General features: G+C 38.3%; 1 protein-coding gene across 1 annotated transcript in view; it reads right to left on the bottom strand.

Annotated features, from left to right (window-relative positions):
• Positions 1-24,672, bottom strand: part of EIF2AK4 (eukaryotic translation initiation factor 2 alpha kinase 4) — a 37,485-nt gene extending 12,813 nt beyond the window's left edge. The window contains exons 1-26 of the mRNA XM_055794467.1: positions 24,428-24,672; positions 22,517-22,632; positions 21,371-21,473; positions 19,846-20,019; positions 18,972-19,052; positions 18,316-18,464; positions 16,478-16,593; positions 15,348-15,505; positions 14,402-14,937; positions 13,929-14,038; positions 13,196-13,353; positions 12,443-12,855; positions 11,614-11,683; positions 10,449-10,529; positions 9,102-9,224; positions 8,508-8,612; positions 8,235-8,292; positions 7,440-7,519; positions 6,619-6,720; positions 5,982-6,032; positions 4,938-5,174; positions 4,238-4,313; positions 2,567-2,688; positions 1,287-1,336; positions 1,025-1,193; positions 414-530 (exon numbers count right to left, since the gene is read on the bottom strand). Coding sequence (XP_055650442.1) covers positions 414-530; positions 1,025-1,193; positions 1,287-1,336; positions 2,567-2,688; positions 4,238-4,313; positions 4,938-5,174; positions 5,982-6,032; positions 6,619-6,720; positions 7,440-7,519; positions 8,235-8,292; positions 8,508-8,612; positions 9,102-9,224; positions 10,449-10,529; positions 11,614-11,683; positions 12,443-12,855; positions 13,196-13,353; positions 13,929-14,038; positions 14,402-14,937; positions 15,348-15,505; positions 16,478-16,593; positions 18,316-18,464; positions 18,972-19,052; positions 19,846-20,019; positions 21,371-21,473; positions 22,517-22,632; positions 24,428-24,580 — 3,708 coding nt within the window. The 5' untranslated portion in view covers positions 24,581-24,672. The remainder of the gene's footprint in view (positions 1-413; positions 531-1,024; positions 1,194-1,286; positions 1,337-2,566; positions 2,689-4,237; positions 4,314-4,937; positions 5,175-5,981; positions 6,033-6,618; positions 6,721-7,439; positions 7,520-8,234; positions 8,293-8,507; positions 8,613-9,101; positions 9,225-10,448; positions 10,530-11,613; positions 11,684-12,442; positions 12,856-13,195; positions 13,354-13,928; positions 14,039-14,401; positions 14,938-15,347; positions 15,506-16,477; positions 16,594-18,315; positions 18,465-18,971; positions 19,053-19,845; positions 20,020-21,370; positions 21,474-22,516; positions 22,633-24,427) is intronic.
• Between the last annotated feature and the right edge of the window lie 481 nt (positions 24,673-25,153).

Raw genomic sequence — 25,153 nt, 5'->3', positions numbered from 1 at the left:
AATAAAAAAGACATTTTGTTGGGATTTAAGTACTACCTTAATTATTCAAATTGATTTCATCTATTTTCTCTGCTTATAAGGTATAAAAGATGAACATGATATTAAGATTTTAAAGTTTTTATTGAATAGCCTAGCAGTTCTTAATTATGCATGTGAATAATTCTCTCATAAACACACATTTAAGAATAATCTTAAAACATCCCAATCCAGAAGTAACAGAAAAGTAATTCATCTAAGTTTACAGTCCAAAGATAGCCAGCTTTTTTTATATATCAACAGGATATTCCTGGCTATGCTGGCAATGAGACAGCATCTTTGCCCACTGCTGTATTTGCACATATGGAGATGGCTCCATAAAATAAGATACTTTACAGTGACGATTACAGAGATCAGATTAATAACTAACATCTTACCACAGCATCACACAGAATGACATAGACTTGATTGAGTTTATCCTCTGGTATCCCACAGTGCAGAAGTATAGCTTTCAGTAAGGCAGTATGGTTCAAGTAAATACTGTAATTTCTTTCCTAATGAAGGGTAAAGAAAAAAGGAAGGAAATAAGGAAAGAAGGAAGAAAAGAAAAAAAGAAAAAAAAAAGTTTTACTTGGATGCCATTTTGCTTTAAAAAGAAAAAGTTTCCTAAACATTTAATAGTTCAAAGGTAGCTTCAGACCTCTCCTTCCACCACTTACCTTCTATCTACAACTAAAGAATGGTAAGGCCTGTCCCATTCTACAATCATCACTTGCCCGACAGAAGACAGATATCATTTCAATGGCACTGGAAGGATTCAATTAATATTTCCTTTGCCCACAAACCTATGCTTCGTTTGAAGTTTAACTACAGAATGTATTTTTGATTTAAATGACAGTGTTCTATAACTGACTGTCACTAAAACGTTAAAACAGTTCTGTACTTGTTAAGGTTAAAGGAACTATCCTCTTTAAACACATCAGACTAAATACTTAGATTAAAATTTTAGGACTGAAGAGAGAACAAAGGGGATGATTAGCAAATCTACCTGCAGCACTGAAAACTCTTGAATGATTTCTGAAATGGCATAAATTGTTTCTGCTATAGGCAAAAAGCTATTTCCAGTAGACGTAATGATGTCAAATGCACATTCTAGGAGTTCTTTGGGATGACAGCGGTCTAATTTCCGAGGTCTGAAAACTCGCTCTATACAGTATCTAAAGGAAACATTGAAGAACATATCAGCATCTTCAGTGGTCACCGTCATAAAGCATGGCATCTGTGCAAAACATTATCTCCATGTCCCTTACCTTTTCAAATTTGATATGTTATTTCTAGCTACAAATCTTGCAAAAGGAATCTGAAAAACAAAAATCCATGAACACTGTTGAAACAAAACATTCACTTTAACTATGCTCTGAAACTGGAGATTAGTAACTATCATGCAGTAACATCTGTACTCTCACATATGTAATGGTGCCTTAAATATCTGCCATACCCAAGCAGCATTAATCCAATCACCCTTGCTGCACGCTTTCACTAAAAACATCCCCCTGCCAAGTTCTTAGAAAGGCTTGGAGAGGGACACAAGGACCTTTCATAATTGCCCTAACACATCCAAAATGCATCATAAATTGACTATGAGTGTATTAAAATGTACAAGCAGGTATTTTGCTGTTTACATAAAGATAATAAAGGAGTATTTTTAAAAACAAATCTTTGGTCAACACATTTTTCCAAAACAAGTAATTCCAAAAGAAAGATCAATTTTGTAAATCCTGCACAAGTCCTCAATTGTGAATCATATTGTATAGCTTGATGTTATAAATGCAAAGGAAAAATAAGTCAAACTGACCTTAAATTAGTGAAATGGAATACAAAACATCAGGTTCTCTAACCATCAATAATTAAAAAAAACCAACAATCAAACCCAAAAAACTTAAAGCATTTAGATGTTAAATTTAAGTGCAAGGTAATTTAATTAGGCCAACTTTGCACACAATTGGGTATTATAGAGGAATCCCAGACAGTAAAATGTTAACTGTGCAAACAGCAATTCCTTTCACGAGTACAATGACCCTTGATACCTGTTTGAGAAACATAAAACTGGACCGACCGTTACCCACATACTCTATAAAATAGACATATAAATATGAAAGGGGTAGGAATGTTAGAATTTTCACTGGTTATTGAAAAAGTCCTATCTCTTATATAAGCAAGAAAAAAGCCCACCAACAAACCAAAAAAACCCCAACCCCAAACCCCTGCAGTGAGATCTATCACATTTACAATATGGCATTATTGTCATCTATGTTAAAAAAAAAAAGGGGGTGGGGGGGCAGGAGGTAAAAAAAAACAAAACAAAAAAAAAAAGAGAGAAAAAATAAAGAGGATAAAAAAGTCTGTTTCCGCCCTGAGACCAGGAGTACAGCCCTAAGGAACAAAGGAACAGCCACTGAAAGATACACTACTTCAGCAATCAGAAGTAGTACAAAGCTAAACCAAATTTGTGACCACTGAATCAAAAGTTATCTACAAACACCACAGCACTCTTCAAACCCAGCTTTGCCTGTGAGATGATACTACTTACTCTGAGGTCATAAGGAAGCATTACTAGCATCCCACTGTGATCCATGAAATATGAAGCTTCATTATGTTCATATAACTTTTTATTTCTGGGCATTAGCAGTGGAGTATGCAGCTTGATAGCTCCTGCACAAAACCAGTAAATACTGTTATCTCCCATTTCAGAAGTAACATCTGCTTTTTACAAGCTCATGAACAACTTTGCAGGGCATGATCATCTCAATCAATACCTTTTAAAAATTATGTTACTTTAAGTGTCCTCAACAGACTTTCTTCTTCCACCATTTAGAGAAAGCCATCAAACAAACTTTTATGTTCTGTCTTGCACTCTTGGGCTCAGTAGGCAGCCCACAGAGAAACAGAGTGTCTTTCACAACAGCATGCATACAAAACTAAGGTAAGAAACTCTGCACATACCAGTAGTACTGTTTTGGTCTAGAGGCACTTCCATAGAGAACAAGTATTGCTGAGATTAGCAGAATCTTGAAACAGAGGATGCAGCCTGAAACGTTCATGGCTCACTTTGAAACCTCATAAATACCTCTTTTCCAGCTATATTTTGCAACCATTCATCCGTATGAATCCAATCTTCATTGAAGCCTTACTATTAACAATAGCATCACTGAAATACACTTTCCTGTTTAAAATTCTCTACTGATTCTCCAATAGTTATTTCATTATAGTTTTACTCACATCTTCTATTAGATTTCAACAGAAACCCTTTTAAATCGGGGAGAAAAAAAAGTCCCAAATACAGGGACATGCTTCAATCTAATAGAAAAAAATATATAACTAAACACCCCCTTTTCTTCCAAAAAAATGAAAATATTTCTATCTCCGAAATGATGACGCATTCCAAAGTCTGTCATGCTTTAAATGGGGGTAGGGTGTGTAACTTCTCCTTACTTGACTTCACATTGCTCACTTCCTCATTCTTTTGTATTGCCAAACCCTGATCATGCTTAATCAGATTATATTAGGAAATCTCCCACTTTATATTTTAAAATTGTCTATTTTTACATAAAATAGTATCCTGAACACCTATAAAACAATACAATTTATAACATTTCAAATGTGATTGTGGATGTATAAATTTTCTTCCTCTCTTAATAACTCATTTTAAGCAAATACTATTACTAATGACTGGACAGAGTCCTGGAAAGAAAAAACATCAAAGAATAGCCACCATGACACCTGCTCTGGCTCAAGAAGTTCCTTAACAGCAAATCATTGCCATGAGCAGTACCACTGAAAATACCACTATACACTTGCTCTGTTTCCATGCTCGCTCTTAGGCTATTCCCATTCTGGCTGTGTCCAAAGATAGGTTACCGTACTACATGGATGCTTGGTCTTTCACTATAGAGCCACCCTTATATTCAGATCTAGATTCTACATAACACTCCCTCTAAAAGCTCATACAGAATTATCATAAAAAGCAAATACATTTGGAGGTGTAATTAAGATTTTCACTTTTTTTTCTGTAGAAAACGTAAATAATTTTGATTTGCAGTTATCAGCTATTACTGGAATGATGAAATAACAGCAAAAAAACAACGTAAAACTTCAAGTGACATGTAACTACTGAATGTACTTTCTAACTCATGTGATAGCAGTAAAACTATTCCATTCAATCATGAAAAATGAAACAAATTACTTTTGTAAACACACCCACCGTGTCTTTTAAATATCCGGCTGACAATCTCACATACATGCTGCTGTATCTTGGCTGCCCAAATAGAAAAACTACCCTGAAACCATCACAAATAAAAAGTACATATATAATTCATATGCGACGAACACTCCATGTAATATAGGCGATCATTCCCTGTAATATAGGCAATAAGCATTCTCCTATCTCGTCCAAATATAATAAATTGTAACACTTACAGAGCAAAAAAGTAACTACAGCTACAAAAAGCATTATTGTACTGTGTTATCTTGTATTTCTTTAGCTTTAGAAAGATTTAAGAGTTCAGAAACTGAGAAGGATTACTTCGATTGCCATGATAAGAAAGGGGAAAAAAATGGCTTGAGGCAACACATTCTGCTGGCAATCAGATGCAAGTAACATTAGTTTGACAGAAATTCAGGGTAAAGAAACTGATCATCTGGACACAAGCTTAAAGTTTTAGCTGCCACAATCAAACACTGCTTGTTTCTTCACTGAAGAATGAATTTAAGGCTCATATGGGAAGTGGTTATTCAAGCCCACGCAGTACAGGTTGTAGCTTTAAATGGGAACTAATGTGAAGGTTAATCTTAAGAGGTAATGCAATTCTCTCAAACATGTTAAAGAGTTTACCCCTATAAACATCTTTTTAACATGAAAACAGGATAAAAAAACCCCACACATCCCTTAAACACCTACAAACCTTCAGCATATCACTGTCATAGGTATAGTCTATAGCTGGAGAGATACGCTGTGAAAATATCTGACTCATCATAGTCCGGTAGGCCTTTCCATCCACATTTGCTAAGGTATGGTGGAGTACTTCATGGAGTTCAGACTCTTCCATTTGTGGTGGTGGAAGGTGTTCACTTTTTAACAGCTCCACAGCTGTTGGTCGTGCTGCGGGATCATGATTCAGGAGCCATGTAATAACCGATCTCTACAAATTAAATCAAAATTTTACAGTTTATAGAAAAATTTTATGTATTAACAATGCTTACAAACTTCATAGTCATATCACATTAATAAAAAAACTATGAGACTCTACAGGGTACATAATACGCAGGATCTGAACCTTTGGGTTAGATATTCTTTGCTTACTAAATTCTAAATAACTTTCATTGTGTTATTACCTGAATTAATTGTACTAAAGCACAAAAAATATTAGCAGTGTGCCTCCTGGGATGACAAAATACGTAGTATCCCTTTTTGTTCCATGTTATGCTAGTTCTGGCATCTCTTCATCCAAGTTAAGAGAAAGCAGAATCACATGCACAACAGCAAAGAATTGAGAGTTACAGATATTAAAGAAGTGGGAATCTTCCTGGCATGCTCAAGTAAACAGAACAAGATGGAAACATTTTTATGGTACTAGTAACAGGTAAATTACAGTCAATTTAGCTTGCACATTCTGTTCTGTGACAGATTTCTTTCAGAAGTTTAAGTTAAGATTTAAACAACATAGCTGCCATTTGTCTCAGCCTTCAGTAGTCAAAATTGTCCCTCAGACCTTAAGAGGTATGCCAGTTCTGCACTTCTTCATGACAGTGCACAGGGAATTTTGTGAGTAAGTGTATTTCCATGTCAACTTAGTATATTCTTCCGAGATTATTTTTTTCCTTATTACATGACATTACAACAAAGTAAGAACTTGGCAGAGATTGTATTTTTTGCTCACTTAATTTTAAATTAGTAATTAATGTTTTTGACAGGGAATACCTAATAGTTAAAATGTCTTCAAAATTACCTGCTTCGCATGCTTGACTTCATCAAAGTCTTTAGGAAACACAATAGTGGGCTATTAAAGACAAACAAAAAACACATTTGAATTATAACAGGCAGTCCAGCTGGCTCAGGCTAGTCTTATTTTTAAGTTCTGAAACAAAGCATTTTTACTGCCCACTGGAAAAAAAACCACAAACAAACAAGCAAAAAAACCCCAAGAGCTAAAAGGAAAAGGATGTCACCAAAATGCTTTTATGATGTTTTGTACAATGAAGACACAACCCCTAATCACAAGCATTTACCAACTACAAATACCAACTGGTTCCTGAGAAAGACCCACCAGGTCTAAACCTAGATGTACACTAAAGCCATGATGCCTTTATCTGACAGTTACACCAATAATATTTTCTATTCTAAAAATTAATTTCACAGATAGAACACTGATGGATGGCAATACCATTAAGGGAATCCACAGTGCATTAAGGGAATGTCAGTACCAGCTCCAATTTTATTCTTCACTTTTCATTATGTATTTTATAAACATTTTTTTTTTAAAATACTCCCTGGGGAAACATTTTTGCTAAGTTTTGCATCCTTGTACTTCCCTTAACAAACTAATCGATGCACAGAATTAGTATCTTTTTTATCTGTGTACTTACCAGTCTTAACTGACTAAGAACAAAGATCCTTTCTGATGCAGTACTCATGGGATGGTAAGACATTTCAAAAAATATTATACCCAGACTGAACAGGTCCACTTTCTAAAGGAAAAAAAAAAATAAATGGAAACTTAAATGTAATACCTGTGAATTCTCTGCAGAAGATGACAGCAGAGAAAAAAATATTTTCGCTAAGTTTTAGAGTGTATTACAGCTGGAGAGAAGGGTGTTTTTTTTGTGAGTCTGGTTTTTGGCTTTTGTTTTTTTCATTTAATTTTCTGTTAAATGACTCCATTACGATTTGTTAGACTTCAACACTTTCTATCATCACAGCACTGCCATGACATAAAACTCCCACTTTGAAAACATTCTTACTTTGAAAACATTCTTGCTTTGAAATTCAGCTTGTCTCTGCAGGTAAACAGGTTCCTCTTTGATGAAGAAGTGCACCCCCACCTCCCAAAAATCACCGTATAGGAATCCAGGAGAACAACATATACTTCCAATGATGACATTTTACCTTAACTAAAGCCTGTAAGATTTCTGTCTAAATAATTTATAAAGGTCTTCTATGATTACCTACTTTCAACTCATTTGCACCTAGTCTTGGTCATAGCACAGGCAGAAAAATTCACCTACCCACATCCTTCTAACCATTGGTCTCCTCTCAAAGGAGAATTTCTCATTCCCTTGCTTATCACAGCAGTTCCACCACATCCTGTTCCACTTTGAATTCACCTTTGTTGAGCAGGAATGACCTAAATTGTATGTGGTATCTTAGATTCCATGCTACCTCTTTATTAAGTCTACTGTAATCGTACCTGATTGTATGTGGACTTAGTGCTTCCTTGGACCTCTGGGCTGACGTACAACGCGGTGCCAACCATCCCTGTCAAATTACCTGTGTGGCAAAAGTGGAGAGTACCAATTTCAAGAAAGCAGGAGAAAAATGCAGCAAAGTCAAGAAAAATCTCACTCATCTTCTGTCCTCATTTCTTCCAGGTGGGAATGCAGTCCTTATTAAGAGGGACACAGTTGGGAACAAAAACAGTCGAGTACGCAAAACAGACAGTTCTTACCTTCACATGTCAAGTACCTGTGTCTATCTGTAGTGGCTAAACCTATTACCTTACAGAATTGTAGTAGGTCAGCAGACAAATGATACAACTAAATTTCACTTCCATTACACCCATCTTAAGACAGACAATGTAGTAAAATCTTCTCAGAACACAAAATTCAGCCTGTTACAGAAAATGTCAAAAAAACCCCAAACTCACCCAACCAAAAATCCCTGAAGTCTTGAAATTGTCCTGTACAGGCAAGAGAACAGTGCAGATGGAACAGATATACAGGATCTCTATATACCTCACCATGGGAAAATCATGATCTGTGGCAGAAGGCTAGCAGTGGAAGCAACCTGATTTTTAGGGAACAGTCAAAACTGCCAGATTACATGTAACATATCTACCCAAATGTTGTTGGCTGGTTTGTTCCCACCCCCCTGCAAAAAAAGATTTTATTTTCAAAGAATGAATGGAAGTTCTAAGAGTATACAAGACCGCAGAACACAAGCCTTTACTTAAAATCATTTAGAATAAGCTACTATATAAACTAACCTGATGGGTCAGACATAGAACAACCATCAGAGTGATTTCCTTCTTGTTTAGAGACCACCTGAAATCAGGAAAACAGACATACTGTAAGTGGCACTTGAAATGCTTTGGTTGGCAGTACATGGTGTATTTCTAGAACCTTAGAAAATAAAAAAAAATTATGGCATTCACAATATTCAGTCCCATAAGCACTATGCTTTTATGTTTTATTTTCATCTTTCATGTTACTACAACACCAAATTCAAGTTTTTTTCATTCACTTTCAGCTGTACTTACTGCATTTGCTGGATGATCTGTAGCTAAACCAAAATCACCAATTTTGACATGATCATCTGAATCTAAAAAAATGTTTACAGGTTTCAAGTCTCTGTGGATCATTCCCTGTTACACCAGAACAAAGAAAAGAAAAAGAAAAAACCCCACATACATTAAATAATTATATATAAATAAATATTAAACAATAGACACAATTCAAAATAGAACTCTATAATAGACTAATCCATTGTATTACGTACTTTTATTATGGTAGGAAGTCTATGCATTAAGTATTATGTGTAAACATTACTGATGATTATTCTGAATTAAGACTATAGTATGTAGCCCAGGATCTAGAAACAGTTTCCAGTGCTACCAGATACCTAACAAAGCACTTTTAGAAGGTGGCCAGATTTTAGTGACAAAGGCAAAAATGTGAAGTGGTTCATTATAAAATTCAAGTTTATGATAAAACATTTTAAACCCCTAGAAAGGATTAATATTGGAAAGGGCAAGGAACAAACCTTGCTAATAAAACACCCCAAAATGAATAGAATATTAAGAAACCCATAGAGAAAGAGGTGTAATACAGGTATAACTGTCATATTTACTAACCTTTTCATGGATGTAAGCTAAGCCATCTAAAATCTCTCGGAAAAGCCTCCAAAGCCGACTGGTGTCTTCATATAACCCTTGGTCAATAGTATCCCTTAATGTGCTCTTTTCACAGTACTCCATCTTCAGTTGTGCATATGTATAGGGGACAGGGGGGAGGAATGAGCAGTTTTGTCAAGAAAACAGACCATCAGAAATATGCATCTGTGTGCATACTAATGCCTGGTTCTGTAATACTCAGTTCAGGAGCAAATAGTATCATGAAAACATGCAGTTATTTCGAATTTTCCCCAAGAGCTGTCTTTTAGTGAGAAAGCACACACTCACTTATGAGTCCTATCCCATTTTCTGGAACAATGGTACAAGCCTGTAGAGTAATATATTCTCTAACATAAATGTCAAAACCAAGGTGAAACCAGTCAAGCCGTAATATATGTTTAACTTAAACTTTAAAGAATCTCAGGCTTTATTTCACTTGGTGTCTTAACTGCTTATGAGTACACATAACACATGCAAACAAGCTTATTAAAATCCAATTCCATCTAATTGTATCTTCCTTCCAGACAAGATTTAGCATTAAGTGCACTCTAAATAAACCGCAGATCACCACGGTGCCGTTAGCTATGACAGCTGACTTCTCCCAGAAACAGTCTAACTCCTAATACAAAGGAGATATTGTCAGTAGTAAAGCCTGAAGTTGCAAACCTGCAGGAATTTTATTTATATAACAGTGTCTGCTGTTAGGGCCATACAATGGCTTTGCAGGTAACTGTTTTCCATTAAAAGAAAGTGCATACACAGTCTATCATCTTTGAAGAGAACGAGGAAGTTTCCACATCTGCGAAATACAACTTCATACAGTACAATTCAACTCCACCCTGGGAATTAACACAACAACCAAACCCAAGAACACCAGCTACAGCATTAGGGGGTTGGAACGAATATTCTAAACAAATGACAAGCACAAGGCAAGACAGCAGTTTGGAAGCCATGCATCCAAAAAGGTTAGTTGGTTGGATTGTTCTAAGGTTAGGTCAGGAGTTGCCAACTTTCACTGATACACAAGCAGCAACAATGGTCCCATTTCACATTATGGCACTACAAAACTTTGTAGTTCTCTCCAGGAACAACTACAGATGCTTGGAAAGCATAACGAGCCGTGTGCACTGCACAGTGCCTTCCACCAGCCAAGCCTTTCAGAAAACCAGTCCACTGCAAAAACAACATCGAACTTAGTCCATCTGCACTTTTTAAAGGTCATTAGTTTTCTCATGAAAACCAGCAATTAACCTCTGCAGACTGGAATGAACAGTATCATTTCAGCTGAAATTGCAAGCATGTTTGTACCTGAATATACAGGTAATGCACTGTCTGGATGACTGGTGCCCTGTCTTCTCCGTGGCTATTCTTTTCATTGCCTTCTTCATCCTTTGTCACAATAAAAGTCATAGAGCAGTTACAGGAAGCTGTTCAGAGGGGTTTTTTATGCATATAACTATTTTTTAACAGCTGCAACACATTGATGAAAACTCGCCTTCTATGGCTAGATTTGAATAACAGCAAAATAATATATTGCCACTTCTTTAATGCCACTGCTTCTAAAGAAACTATAAAAACAGGTGTAACCTGACTCTCATTTTCTAAGCGGGAATGAGTAACATTTTGCCACAATTAGACACTGAAGGAAAAACATTCCAGATCTGGATGAAACCTAAATATCAAAGCTTATCACATTTTAAAAAATTTGAAATGAAAATATACAAAGCTTACTCAGTAGAATTAATAATGCAAGCCCTGCCCCCAACAAACAATTCTGATATGGTGTATATATTGTGACAAAAATGCACCGCCCTATTATTAAATCATATATTGAAAGCTTTTTCATGCCACTGCACATTACAACAGAAAGAGGAAGAAGATGAAGCTTTAGTAAGAGCATTTTACAGACCATCAGGATTGGCACTAACAGATTCTAGATGCTGTAGAAAACTGTGCATTAACTTTTTAGTGATACAGTGCAAGTGCTGTGATACAAAAAACTTAAAATCAACTAAAACCTTACACATTATTCTGACTTCCTGTCTCTGACTGCTAGCAATATGCACTGTCACCACTTTGAAGAAGTGGCTAGGATGAGCAAATATATTGTTTTATATCATCTAAAAGCAGAACAGAATTTCAGCTTTCAGAGGCTATTAGGCAATCCATATGGTTAACTGATAAATCATGTACATAAAGTGTTAAACTTGCAATAACCACGCTCATGACTAAAAAGTGCAACTCACACTTAGCTCAATAAACACTATGGGAAACAGAATCCAGGTTAGCTGTATCAGATCTGTTTCTATGGAATGCAGTTCATGATGGCACAATATTTGCTCTGATGGAACGTAAGGTTATATGGTTCTGTACTTACATCTGAAGTGAAACAAAACTTCCCAGCTGACCTGTTTGCTTTTCAAAGACTATTTTACAATCTTTTCATTTTCACTAGCTTTATCTTTATACTTACTACAGGATGACCTTTACTGTTTTCATCCTCGTTATCAAAAATTATTTCACTGTCAGAATCTGTGGTTGGCCTGTTTAAAAAGAGAGAAAGAAAAAAAAAATACAAAAGTTTTGGGTACCAAGAAATATTTATTAAGAAATCTGGAAACTATTTGTGGAAAAAAAGAAAATCTAAGTTTCTGCTGAAGACCTTCCATACGCCTTAAACAAAAAAACCAAACCAAAATCAAACTCAAAAAAGTATCCTGCTTGCAAAGCAACACTTCCTTTGACAGCCCAGTCTCTTAAAGGGAAGGTACATATGTGCATTAATAAAATTTAATTTCTATATTCAATAAGCAAATCAGAGATAAGTTGACTTACTTGCTTAAACAAACAAACAAACAAACATGAGTGCAAGCACCACTCCACACAGAGGCAGGTAGGTGAGTATGCTAATACAAATCAAACAAACAAACAAACAAAAAAAAAAAGAGGACAACTAAGGTATTTTCCAGGATTTGTAGTATTCCTGTTAGTGTTTATTAAAAACTTCACTCTCAAAGTTGGAAAAGGCAGTCCAACATAAACAGTCACACATTCAGACACAAATGGGAATAAACTTCTAGAAGCCTAAACCAAAATTTTCCTCTTACTCTGACAGTTTTTAAGCTACACGTTTTGTTCTCCCTGGCTTTCTGGCTGCTGGCAAATACACTGTTTTTGAACCAGGGGACAGAACAAAAATATGGTAAACTACTTCTGACAAAGGAAGAGAGAATGATAGAGCACAGTTGGAAAAAACCACTATGCTCATGGTTCCTTTAGTGCCAATCCTGAAGCCTACTTACAAAATTGAATGCGAGAACACCCCATCAACATCATCGTCGTCATCACTGGACTCCTGATCAGCTCCACTGAATTTGTTGCTGGAGGATCTTTCACATGAAGTACTCCACTCAACTGAACTTGTCAAAACCGGAGGAGGAGCATTAGCTTCCACATCATTTGTCTCCTCTGTGGTAAGGATGAAGACACTGGCTTTGGCGGACAACCTTTTCTCTTCGGTTGTTTCAGATGATGACACAGTGGGAACAGGACTTTCATGTTTTTCTATCCAAGCATTGTAATACCTCACAATGTTCTCATGGTTCAAGCGGGAAAGTAATGTTACTTCCCCCTTAATCCTCCGAAATTGCTTGCTGGCAGGGTTTATGCGGATACGTTTCACAGCATAATAGCAACCATCAAGCTTATTTCTCACCTGCAAAATTCAAATAAATCTAAAGTCAAATGCTTATAAATGCCTTATCAAGTACTGCCAGTATAATTTCATAGAAGAGAAAGTTTTCCTTCCACCTGGGAAATGACTACAACTGAAATGCAAGCTTCCCCATACTGATAGCCTTCTCCTCAGGCTCCCAGCAGCCTCTCACAAAACTTCCCAGCCTATTCAATTCCAGATAAAACCCACAACACAGGCACAGAACACTAGAATTTAACAAGTAAAACCACACATACACCGAATATATTGTTTTGCTTCAGAGAACACAAACACATCCCCAAAAATGATTCCACAGAGGGAAATAATTTTTATACCATACCTTGATAACCGCTCCAAAAGCCCCTTTTCCAAGTAATTTTAGCTCTTCAAACTCATTGTAGTAGCGTGAAAATTGTCTTTGTGTTTCTGTGAAGAATGATGCGCTGGATATCTGACTGCTGGGTACAACTGTCTCGATGCAATCTATACCTGCCAAATCTGTAACAGGGATACCAGTTACCACAGATGGCAGCATGGGGTTATGGGGACAAAGCACAAGGGACTGTCAAATAAGCATCAGGAAGAAGATAAAACCTAAATAACTTCAAGCACAACTAAAACCTAAAATACACAAGTGCTCTGCTGCGTAGAGTTAAGGTGTAGAGTTCAGCTCTGGTACAAGCATAAACCTCAATATAGTTTTAATAACTGACATCAATTATGCTGGGCAAAGGAACTCATTCTAATGAGAATGTAAGGGGGGAAGAAGTCTCATTGGAACAGTATCTTCCACAGACCAAGTTAAGTCTGACATTTACACGATGCAGGAAGGGACTGAGTTTACAGGTTTAATTAAAGCATCAGCTGCTTCTACTGAAGAGACAACAGCTCCACTGAAGAGTCAGTCCACCCCAGCTAGTCATGGATATAGAAGTTAAAGACCATGCTAGCTTTTAAGTTAGTTAATATAAAACACTCATGCAGTCTTATGAAGCTCTAGCACTGCTCCATTCTTCTGTTACTGCAGGCACATATTCCACTTAGCAGAGTACAGAAAGAACCAAATTTCTTACCATCTAAATTTTCTTCAGCTACAGGTGTTTTAATTCGTGGAATGTTTATAAAACTATGTTGTAACAATTGCTGAGGAGTCCACCTTTCCTTATCTTCCAAGCAAATGCATCTGTTAGCAAACCAAGAACAGGACTGTTCAAAGATCTATTCTGTATCAGGCTTAAATGCACAGAGAGGTCTCCTTATAGTCAAGAAACTACCACCTTTATCATTCAGATGGGAACCGGAAGCAAAACACAGACTAGACATCCACAGTAACACACAGTTTGCAGCAGGGCAGAGAAGAGAGCACCAGACCTGTCCTCTTGAACCCCAGATTAGCAGCCTGAGCTGTGAGGAAGCAACCACCTCTTTTCTAAAAACTAACTAGCGACACGGGGGATCTAGAGTTCTTTCAAAAAACTGTTCAAGACTTTAAAAACAAAAAAAAGAACATAAAAGAGAAAAATATACAGGAACACAACAAACATACTTTTCCAGAAAGTCTTGGAAGTCAGCAGGTAAATTGGTAGGAACAGCAACTGGATATTCCTTGGTTACTTGGCCCTGGCTGAGTGAAAGCAGAAGCAAGCCCAGACTCCATACATCTCCTTTTTTTCCAGGTTTGCTGGGAAGACCATCCTCACTAAAACGAACTTTGGTTTGCTCAAAAACATCTGCTTTGCAGATATCAGCTAAGCGCTTGGAAATACTGTAATCTGTCACCTTAATGTTACCTTCAGCATCTACCAGGATACTGGAAGCACAAAGAACTTTGTGTACTACTGAATTATTGTGCAAGTAGTCGAGAGCTGACAAGATCTGGGTCACATAATGGCGTAACTGCTCAACTGGAATTGGAGTCTCTTTGTGTAAGTATGTAGAAAGGCTGCAACCACTTATGTGCTCCACTAAGATGTCCACCACAATTGAATCATCTCCTTCTTTAAGGTTCATACATTTATAATGCACTATGTTTGGGTGACTTAGCTTCGTCAGTGAGCTGAACTCTGTTTCTGCACCCTGAAGCTGTTAAGAGAAACACAACATAACATGCATTGTGTCATATCTCATGAACACACCACTACTAAAATATGCAACACATACAAAATATATAACATTTTTGTTCTTCGCTAAAAAGGAAGTATTGTACACAAGAACAATTTTGGTCTCTGCCAGGTAAGCATGATTCCCTCTTTCTTCAGAATTTAAGTATTTTGTTTATGCATACTTGCAAATGCACTTTCTTGCATTTGTATTATTGTAAATGAACTCCTGAATACTCCAACACACCCATCTTCTGTGGTGCAGATACTCAAAACACCGGTCTTTTCTAGCTCATCACCACCCTCCCAAGCTTAATATAAACTAGCAGCCTCAGGGAAAACACTGAGCTTCACCTAACCTTCATTATGCTAAATGCAAAATAAGGGCATTACCTGTTTCTTACACTTCTCAACTTTTTCCATTTCATGCGTGGTAAGAAACCTTCCCATCTTCTTTTGCCAGTGTAGTACCCACTCATATATTAAAACAAAGTCTCCACTGCGAATTTCCAAGGCATTGTAGACTGATTTACCAAGCTGTTCATCCTTGCCTGTATACAGAGAAGAGGAACAGAGCTTCTTTTGTTTCCTAATGATTTGACAAGAGCTCCTGCAAATTCTAAGAACACCAGTAAGCCTGCTTTCTACAATTTCAGAAATACAAACCTACTTACAACTCAACAAGATCCACACCTACATGACAGATACGGAAATTATCAAGTCTGATGAGACTGAATGCTATGTAGCAGCAAATAAAAGCAACAGCACATTGGCAAAAAATTGCTGCACATTTTAAAGAATTTCAGGTTTTAATAAACAGTCTTCCTCCGGAGCAAATGCTGAGCTCTACACACAGTAACATAATTGTTTTTCCTCAATAAAATTCTCTTTGCTCCAGAGACTTTCAGGCTGTTCACCCTTCCACTGAGGAAGTGCTCTGTTGAAAATTAACAATACAAACATTTGATGGCCCATACATATGGGCACATCCTGGAGGCCTTTCAGCTCTGAACGTCTCCTATAGTTGCCTGTATTGTTCTCTCCAAACCCACTGCTTTTATGCCACTGCTATCAGCAGCAATGGAAGGAGACTAAGTATGCATTTCTAACCCCGTGCTTATTACCGGTTTCAGATTTCACTGAAAGCTAAATGACTTCTTGTTTGGTAGCCTGCATAGCTGACAAGCTAGCTATTTAAATTTGAAAGCATACAGTTTTCAGTATTATTTTAGTTATGTAGAGAACACAGTGTTGAGAAGGTGGGGTGGGTTATTTTTTTATGGCTACTCAGTTATGCAATTGTAGCAGGAGCAAACTTTTACTTAAAACAGTCCTAAGAAAATATAAAATATTTATCACAAAGTAACTTTTTATATTACTCTCTCCCACTCTTGACTGTGCTATTTCATGATTCACAGTATTCTCTCCACCCTTGCTGCTTGTTAACATTGCTTCAGTTCCCCCTCTCAAAAAAAAAAAACAAACCACCCAGTATTTCAAGCAACAATTGTTATTTTTCTTACCTAGACATTTCCCTTTATGGACAGTAAGTTGTCCAGCACCACTTGTGCTGAAGTTCAAAACTTCGTGATTCCTAGAGGACTCTTCATTATTACTAACAGAAAGCTGGCGTTCTCGTCTGCAATGTGAACAGAACATTTTTCCCCAACAAAAAGGTAGTATTGTTGCAGTCCCCAGTCCCTAAAGATACCAATTCTGCAACAGCATTAGCTTTCAGAGACTTGTATCCAATGATAATAACCATGTTTCAAAAATACTGAGTTAGTGCAGATACACATCTGATTAGAAATCCAGCATTTCAGTAGCAACATCATACTGCACTTGGTCTCTTTTATTTAAAGCCAGGAACCTTAGAAGTTCTGCATCTTAGGATGGCATGCTGAGGCGGTGGGGTGGGGGGTGGATAGAAAAAAAAAACAACAGTCAACATACTACAGCTCTGAAAAATATGTCAGTTTGACTTGATTAGCGTTCTCTTTCAAAACATTACAAAAAGCAAATATATGCAATTCTGGAAGTTTATTCCAGCATTAACTTAGTTATTTTTCCTAACTTAAAATGTGTTTCCCCATTTGCCTCCTTTACTTCTCTAAACTCCTCCTTCAAGAAAAGGCAAGTTTTGCAAAAAATTTTCAAAGTCAGTATGCTTACATATAAGCAAGTAAGATACACATATGTATATATCTTGCATAAAGAGACCTCAGAGAGCTAAACACATCTAGCTTTTGTTTAGCTCTACAAACATGGCACCACAAGAAGTTTCAATGTTTCAAAATCCTTTTTGATTATTTCACCACTGCTAACTGACCTTTTTTTAAATAATAATAACACAGAATGTTAAGAATTTGCGTGGAAAATTACTAAGTCCATTGTACGTGTTCCACGTTAAAACACAGTAAACAAACTTGGGAGACACTTACCTTGTTCAACACACAGAGTCCCTCTTTGTGTTATATTACAATTAGCAAGAGATAGATTTACAGACTACAAACGCTATTCAGAAACAACTGCCAATATGACTCGCAATAGGCAAATGGAAGAGATGACAGCAAGGGTCACGTATCTAGCGTTGCTGATAAATAATGTGAAAATAAATTTTAACTCTACAGACAACAAAAAACCCAGGAATACACTATTTCCATTAAAACAACAGTCAAAAAAAGAAGTCATTGGCACAATCTGAACCAGGACATCTCCACTGTCCTTGACAGTTATATCAGCTATGAACACAGGAAACAGGGGTGAGGGTAGTAGTGGTTACAAAAAACCCCAAAACAACCACCCTAAAAAACCCCCAACCTACCTGTATATCACCAATCCTAACCCAAATGAGTTATATACCAGCAAAAGAACCCTCCAATAATTCTTATTTTCCCTCCAGTAAGTTGCTCTGCAAATGCAATCAGCATTATCTGACTCTGCAACAGGGAATTTTACACTGGTGCGTCTTTACAGAAAACATTTTGACATGAATGTGAGCTTTAATCTATTGTGCTATTCCAAAACATTCATCAACTCATTTTTTTTCCTGCAGCTTCCAACATACTTTTAAGAAACTAAGTAAGCCCTGAATATACCTTCCAATGATTGCCAAATACTTTCTAAGTTAAACTAAGGGCCAAGCTGACTCTTCTAATGGGAAAGTTATGGATAATTTGAGAACACATGGATTACTTGGACCATGCCAAATGAAAGCGGGGAAGTGGAGGGACAGGACCAAAACACTCAGCTGAGCAACACAGCACACTGCTCTCTCGCCTTCAAATTTCACTTTGAGATGTAATGGGGTGGGCAGGTGTGTGTGTGTGCGGGAATCCACACACAAACCTGACATGCTTACTTTGAACGTCCAGCTGAATTTGGTCGGTGTTTACTAGTCACTCCATGTTCCAAACACCTCCCATTTACACTGGAAACAACTTTACATCCTGCAGTATCTTTCCTGTGAGAATTATCTTGACTTCTCAGAGCAGCTATTTCCAAACGTTCCTATGAGTGATGAAAAACACCAAATAAGTATGGCAACAGCTCCTATCCTAAAATTTGCGAGTATTTAACTACTATTCTACAAAATCACCCAGACCACAGAAGAAACAGGTTTTCACAAGAAATCTACATATGAGGCTGAGGAAGAAGTGCTGAGATTAGAAAGTACAGTTCACTGCTGTCCCTGGGCAAGAGTGTAAAGCTTCTTTACAGTGGAACAAGGAACATTAACATACTAGCTTTTTTCTATGTCTCTTTGAAAATACCCATCTCAGTACACTTACGATGATAATATATTGAACTACTTTCCCTTACAGTTGATTTTATTCCAGAAATAAACCCCATATAATCAAGAACCTATTGTAACCCAGATCTATTAGAAGCACTGGATGAGAAAAGATGTCCAGGACAATTCAGTCATGTAAACCTCTCAAATTTTCAGAAGCATATGCTACCGTACTGGGAATAAGCTATTGTGATGGGTTTGGTACACCTGCTTAGAAAGAATACCTGCTTGGCAATCTCTTTCTTTTTTCTTTCTTCTCTTTTCTCTTCTTCCCTTCTTTGAATCTCATTAAGGATTTCACGTTGCTGAAATGAATTTTGGTGTTGTTAGAGATGCAACAGTACACAGAATACAACTGTTAACATTACCCTGGTTTAGGGAAAAAAAAAAGCTATGATGATTTCAAAAGTGTTAAAGAGGACCTTTGGATCTCACAAGAATCAAAAAATACGAGTCACATTAGCTCTCCTGAGGAAATTAAAAGCATCAGTTGTATGATACAGGAGTACAGAGCTGTTGACAACAGAAAATTACTCCTACTGACAAGACGCAACAATGAAGTTTCATACACAGAAAAGACAGAGAAATAAGCTAAACCGTTCCTTGTTTTAAAGAATTTTTTTTTTATTCTATCCACATTCCCACAGTGTGGAGACTCCACACTTCTAGTCTCCACAAGACACAGATGAATCCCCTCGTTTCCAATGAAGAATGTATGTGGCTCCAAGGTCTCTTTAGACTAAATTTATTGTGCTCTGGAGAAGTCTGTCATAGCGAACGTTCCAGTCACTAAGATGGAATGCACTTCATATATACATTTGCTTACACTTTTGTATAAGGACGTATTTGTAAGTGATCCTTATAGGATCAGGAATCAAAATTTGTTTCAATCATAAGTAATTCTCAGGGTCAAAATCACATTATTAAAATATTACAACTGCAGCAGCAGATCATGTACTACATACTGATCAACTCATACTGACAGGCCTGACGAGTTAATAATTCATAAAAACCCACTGCTATGCAGAACTACTTACAAAATAATGATTGTTTAGTTTATTAAGAATACAGGGTTATTCATATTTTAACTTCTCTTACCTCCTGCTCCTCTCTTCTCTTAACTTCTTGTGCTCTACGCAATTCCTCCTGAGCCAGTCTTTCTTTTTCTTTTTGATGGTTTTTCAGCATTTCTTCATGGAAAGACTTGGAAGGTGGTTTATTGTACTCACTGAGAAATGACTGCACATGGTCAGCAAGTTCAAATATCATCACCTGAAAGAAAATAAATGTGAATGACACGCGAAGTTCAAAGAACAAGTAGATTGCATAGTAAAATAATACCCAACTTGAAAAAGCAATACAGCAGCACAGTAACTGCTGATTTTGTTACTTATCAGGGAGAATTTACCGTATTTCACTAATTTTTTGTCAGAATTATTTATTAATAAACTGTAACATAAAAATCCCTGACCACAGTAACAAAGGTGGCAAGTATTACTGAAAGACAGCCAACTTCAAACATAATCTTTTTCTATTTAAAAAAACCCTAAACCACGTTCCTTTTCTCATCTTCTTTTAGGCATATTTTTCTGTTCACAAAGATACGTGTTTATGACACATGAGCTACAACAGAATAAATCCTTTGCAATTGTCTATTACTGTATCTGCAGGAAATGGAAAAAAAAGGCTTGATGCAGCAAAACTGAACAACAGGCAACCCCTTCCAAACATGTAAAGTTGACAGGCTTAGGAAACTGAAAGCAGAGTATTTATGATTCCATTTCAGCATATAACAGCTTCCACAGCTGTGCACTTCTTTCTTTTTAAAAGAGAAATGGAGCGGATCAAATGCGTACACATGTAACATTTCCAAATAGTCACAAAAAACATACCATAAAACCTGCTTTCACCAAGAATTCAATATTTGCCAGTAATTCTTTGAATTGTTTCAGCCCTCAGCAACAATGGAAAAGTATCTTTAATACCAAACATGCCTGCAGACTTATAAAATCCCTTAAAATAGATCAAAGTTCTAAGTTTCTTGTGTTTCCCCATCTTTCTCTTTCTATCCTATTTGGGGAGGAAGTCAAGTATCGCTAGTCCTAAACACAGCAGGAGAAAAGGCACAGTGGCATTGAGTGACAGTGCTACAGCCACACAAGTCAACTGTTCAGCTGGTGTTATAATTAAGGTCTCTTGCCCATCAATTCAGCATTAAATGAACAAGATTACACAGAAAACCTCCCCGTGTTAATCACTGTCTGCCCAAACAGGTATAGCCACTTGTAACATTCAAATTAATCTGTAAGGTGCAGAAAGCTTTCAGTTTTAGTGCTAGTATTGCTTTTCATACTGTGAAGTAACTCTAAGAATAACATGAACTTTTAAATCTGCCTATAAACAGGGATAAAGCTTGCACTATTTATACATGCACTGTATTACGAGCATGCATATTGCAAACTTTCATTAATTAAAACATTCTTAAGCAAGAAAGTCTCTCCTTCCTTAAGAGAACGGCAACTTACACTTCTAATGTCCATGTGTTCCATTATGTTACACCACACACATTTCTAGAACTACTTGGGTCCAGAGTATATTTCTCACAGAAGTGAAAAGCTCTTACCTCTCCGCAGCGCTGTTTTGCCAGTTCAGCTAGTCTGGATTTTAATTCATTTATTTTCTCATTTGACAAGCCTTTTGAATTCTTTAGTTGTATTTCAGGAACACTGGGGGACAGCAACAAAAACATTTGAATGTCCTCTTTAGAAAAATTGAGTGTAAAAAGCAACACAATGTTGATAAAAACAGTGGGTGAGGGAAAAGGAATGGAGTTCATAGTTACTTGGCAATTAGTCAATGCTTAATAAGCAGTACATAAATATTACATATACAATATAGAATAAAGCCAGAAATACTGTTTTATATTCCCTACCAGCAAACCTTCTGGCTGCAGATTACCTGTCAGTTATACTTAACAGAAGAACTATGAAAGAAACCCTGCAGACTCATAATTCAGCTCTTAACCAGTAATTTACTTAACAATCCTTTAAAAATATTACTAGCATAACATTTAGGTATTTAAGATTTACTTATCACTACAGAAGTTACACAAACCTAAAGAAATATATGCAATAAATAACAGCTATATTTTTAAAATGTTTAACATCAAAGTAAACAATTTAAATGTCTGTAGCTATGTTACCTTAAATCAGAAAAAATCAGAGTGGCTGTTAACATCCTGTGTTACAGGTTATAACTGAGCTATCACTTGGTAAGGAATAGCACTTCCCTCATACACTGCTTGTGCCATAGCACAAATGGATCATCTGCAATCCTTTTCACATTCCCTGTGGCGAACTCTTTCAAAAGGCTAATCCAGGAGAAAACGGGAACAGCAGATACAACCGAGACAGCATATCGCTTTAAAAATGAAGATTCAGTCCCTCTCTCAGCAAGTCATGAGCTGAAGAAGTTTAAAAAGGGCACCAAGATGCTAGCAGGTACACCTGTGTTTATGTCTCTCCAAGCAACAAACTGGGGCTGCAGTCCTGAACTGACAAATGCATCCCCATTATTCTCCATTGCACAAAAGACTACATCCAATTCAGGTGCCAAATATTACAGTTGCCTATTATAAAATACCACAGGCTTAACAAATACTGACATGCAGAAAGCAACAATAAGAGTGACGAATAACACTAAACATTTATTCAACTTATACTTACTATGGAAAACAGAGAAAAATGGTTAGATTTTAATGTTCACTCACGTATCGGGGTAAGTATGTGGACACCTGACCCACAGATCAACTTTGGCATATACTTCATTATCACCAGTCAATCCCTGAGGACGCAGAACTAAATTAATTTCAGGAGGTTGTCGTACCTAAAATGGAAAACAAAACTTTTGATTTAAAAGGGGTTTTTTTGTTTTGTTTTAATGGAAGCACGCAACTCTCACAACCTATATTATGGCAGAATTCAGGTTAGACCATCCAAACTGTGGAAAAAAAAATCTATTAAGGTATTGACGCTGCTCAATGAGTGTGAACTGGTTCGCTGATTATCACAGTTTATCCAGTGTATTTTTAGAAAGTCTTCAGATAAGTGTAGTTACAGTTGTTAGAAAGATGATTCAGGATGAGCAAAAATGAGGTTTTATAATAAAACCCATGTATTCTGCTTATTGTAGGCTAGTAGTAGGAAAAAAACCCAACAGATTATTTATGATATCACAAATTAAAGCATTATAAGAACAATACTGTTTATTTCGTGGGTTTTTTAGATCACCAACACACACCAGTCAGTATTTTATTTTCTGACATGGCAATAGACTATAACATCACATCCATATACACACCTTGTGTGGCCAAGCAAATGGATAGTAATTTTTCGGTATTACATTTTTGGTTTTGGCATTAAAAAATAATTTTATCAATTGCCCTTCCTCCTTATCCTGTTCAAATTGCCTACTCAAAATCAGAATAAAGAAAAACATGCCCATATAAACATTTTAAACTTTTTCTTTTCAATTAGAAAATTGATTTTTTTGGAAAAAACCCAACACAAGACCTTGACATGACAAACAAGTAGGGAAATAAGACAAGGAATAATAAATACAGGAACAGGTTAAAAGATGGTCACTGCCCCCTCTATTTTCCCTTTGCATTTCCAGCAGGGGCAAGAACAGGTTAAGTCACAAGAATGTCAGGTATGATTTAATAGGGAGTGAGGTCTGGAACACTGCTGAGAACCCAGCCAAGTTACACAGTGGTCACACCAACCCCTGGGCGGGGAGGAAGTTATAGGTTGCTGCAAGAATTTGAAATTCAGGTTTATCGCAGCAAAATGACAGCAGGGGGGCTATGATACGTTTTGTAGAAACTCAAGACGAAAGAATTTTAGAAGAAACGACAGTAGAGGGAAGGTGGGGAATGGAAAAGAGTGACCAGTACCTCCAGGTACAGGACAACAGTGCCACGGACGCAGATGGAAGAGAATTATTAATTAGACATTGTGGACACAAAAGAGAAATGGGGAAAAAAAAAAAAAAAGGAGTACTACATCTGAGCACTAATTAGCTGTAATTAATACTATATTAATACTATAAATCCGAAAATTAAAGTATTACGTTATTACGGAAACAGCCACAGTTCGAGTAAACCACAACATATAATGAACATGCGAAGATCAGCAACATGTATACTGACGAGATGAATAAATTAAGCAGGTAACATAATTAGCCGGTTAAGGGTTGAATTATAATTAAGAGGCCATTTTACAAAAATCTGACAGTTAATTGCAATGTAAGTTACAGGCACAGCTGTAATTACAGCGCACACACCTCGGCCCAGCGCGTTAGCTGCGCGGGCGGCGGGTCACCGGGCCGGCGGGTCACCGGGCCGCCGCGGGGCGGGGCGGGCCATGGGCGCGCAGCAACAGCCGCGCCGGGACTCGGCACCCGCGTTCCCACCGCCCGGCCCCGCTCTGCCGCCTGCTGCTCCCGCCCGCCCGGGGCCGGCCTGCGAGCGGCTCTGCCCCGCTGGCGCCTGCGGGCCGCGCCAACGGGGGAGCGGCCGCCGGGCGAGGGGGTCGCGCCGTGCCTGCGGGCCGCGCCGCCCCTAGGCCGCCCCACGGGCTCCGCGCAGGAACCGGCCGGCTGCGGCAGCCCCACTCGCTACCTTCCAGGCCTGGCTCTGCCGCAGATCCTGGAAGTCCTGCCCGTAAATGGACTCCAGCACCTGGAGCTCGTTCTCCTGCCGCAGCTGGTAGCTCTCCGGCGGCTCCGCGGCCGCCTCCGCCGGCAGCTGCTGCGCGCCGCTCGCCCGGGCCATGTCAGCTCCCCGGGCGGGGGCGGGCGGCAGCCATGGCGGGCAGCCCCGCGGCACTTACCACCGTGGAAGCGGCGCCGGCCCAGAGGGGGCCGCGCTCCGCTGCGCCCCGGCACCGCCTCCGCGGCGACGAGAGGAGGAGCCGGGCGGCCAGGGTCGACCAGCCCCGCCTGGGGCCTAGTGGGGAGCTTAGCGGCGGCGGCAAGAGGCGGGGACGGTCCCGCAGCCCTCGCCTCCGCCCCGCGCCGTGCAGGGCTGTGGGCCCGGCAGCCTCGCAGGGCCGCTGCCGCCGTGTGAGGGACCGCAGCATACCGCCCGCTGCTGCCGGCGTGCCCGCTCAGCCCCTGCGGCCACTCACGGTGCCCCCCGCCTTGTCCCCGGCGCCCCGGCCTCGCAGCTGTACCTCATGGAACCATAGTGTAGCGCCACTGGAAGGGACCCACAAGGATCACCGAGTCCTACTCCCTGCTCCTTGCAGGACTCCCTAAAACTAGACCATGGGACCAAGAGCATTGTCCAGATGCTCCTCAAACTCTTGACAGGCTTGGTGCCATGACCGCTTCCCTGGGGAGCTGG

The sequence above is a fragment of the Falco peregrinus genome, chromosome 1, assembly GCF_023634155.1.
Source record: "Falco peregrinus isolate bFalPer1 chromosome 1, bFalPer1.pri, whole genome shotgun sequence".
In the NCBI taxonomy this organism is placed as follows: domain Eukaryota; kingdom Metazoa; phylum Chordata; class Aves; order Falconiformes; family Falconidae; genus Falco; species Falco peregrinus.
Note: the sequence above shows the minus strand (reverse complement) of the source record. Positions and strands in the feature narration are given on the sequence as shown.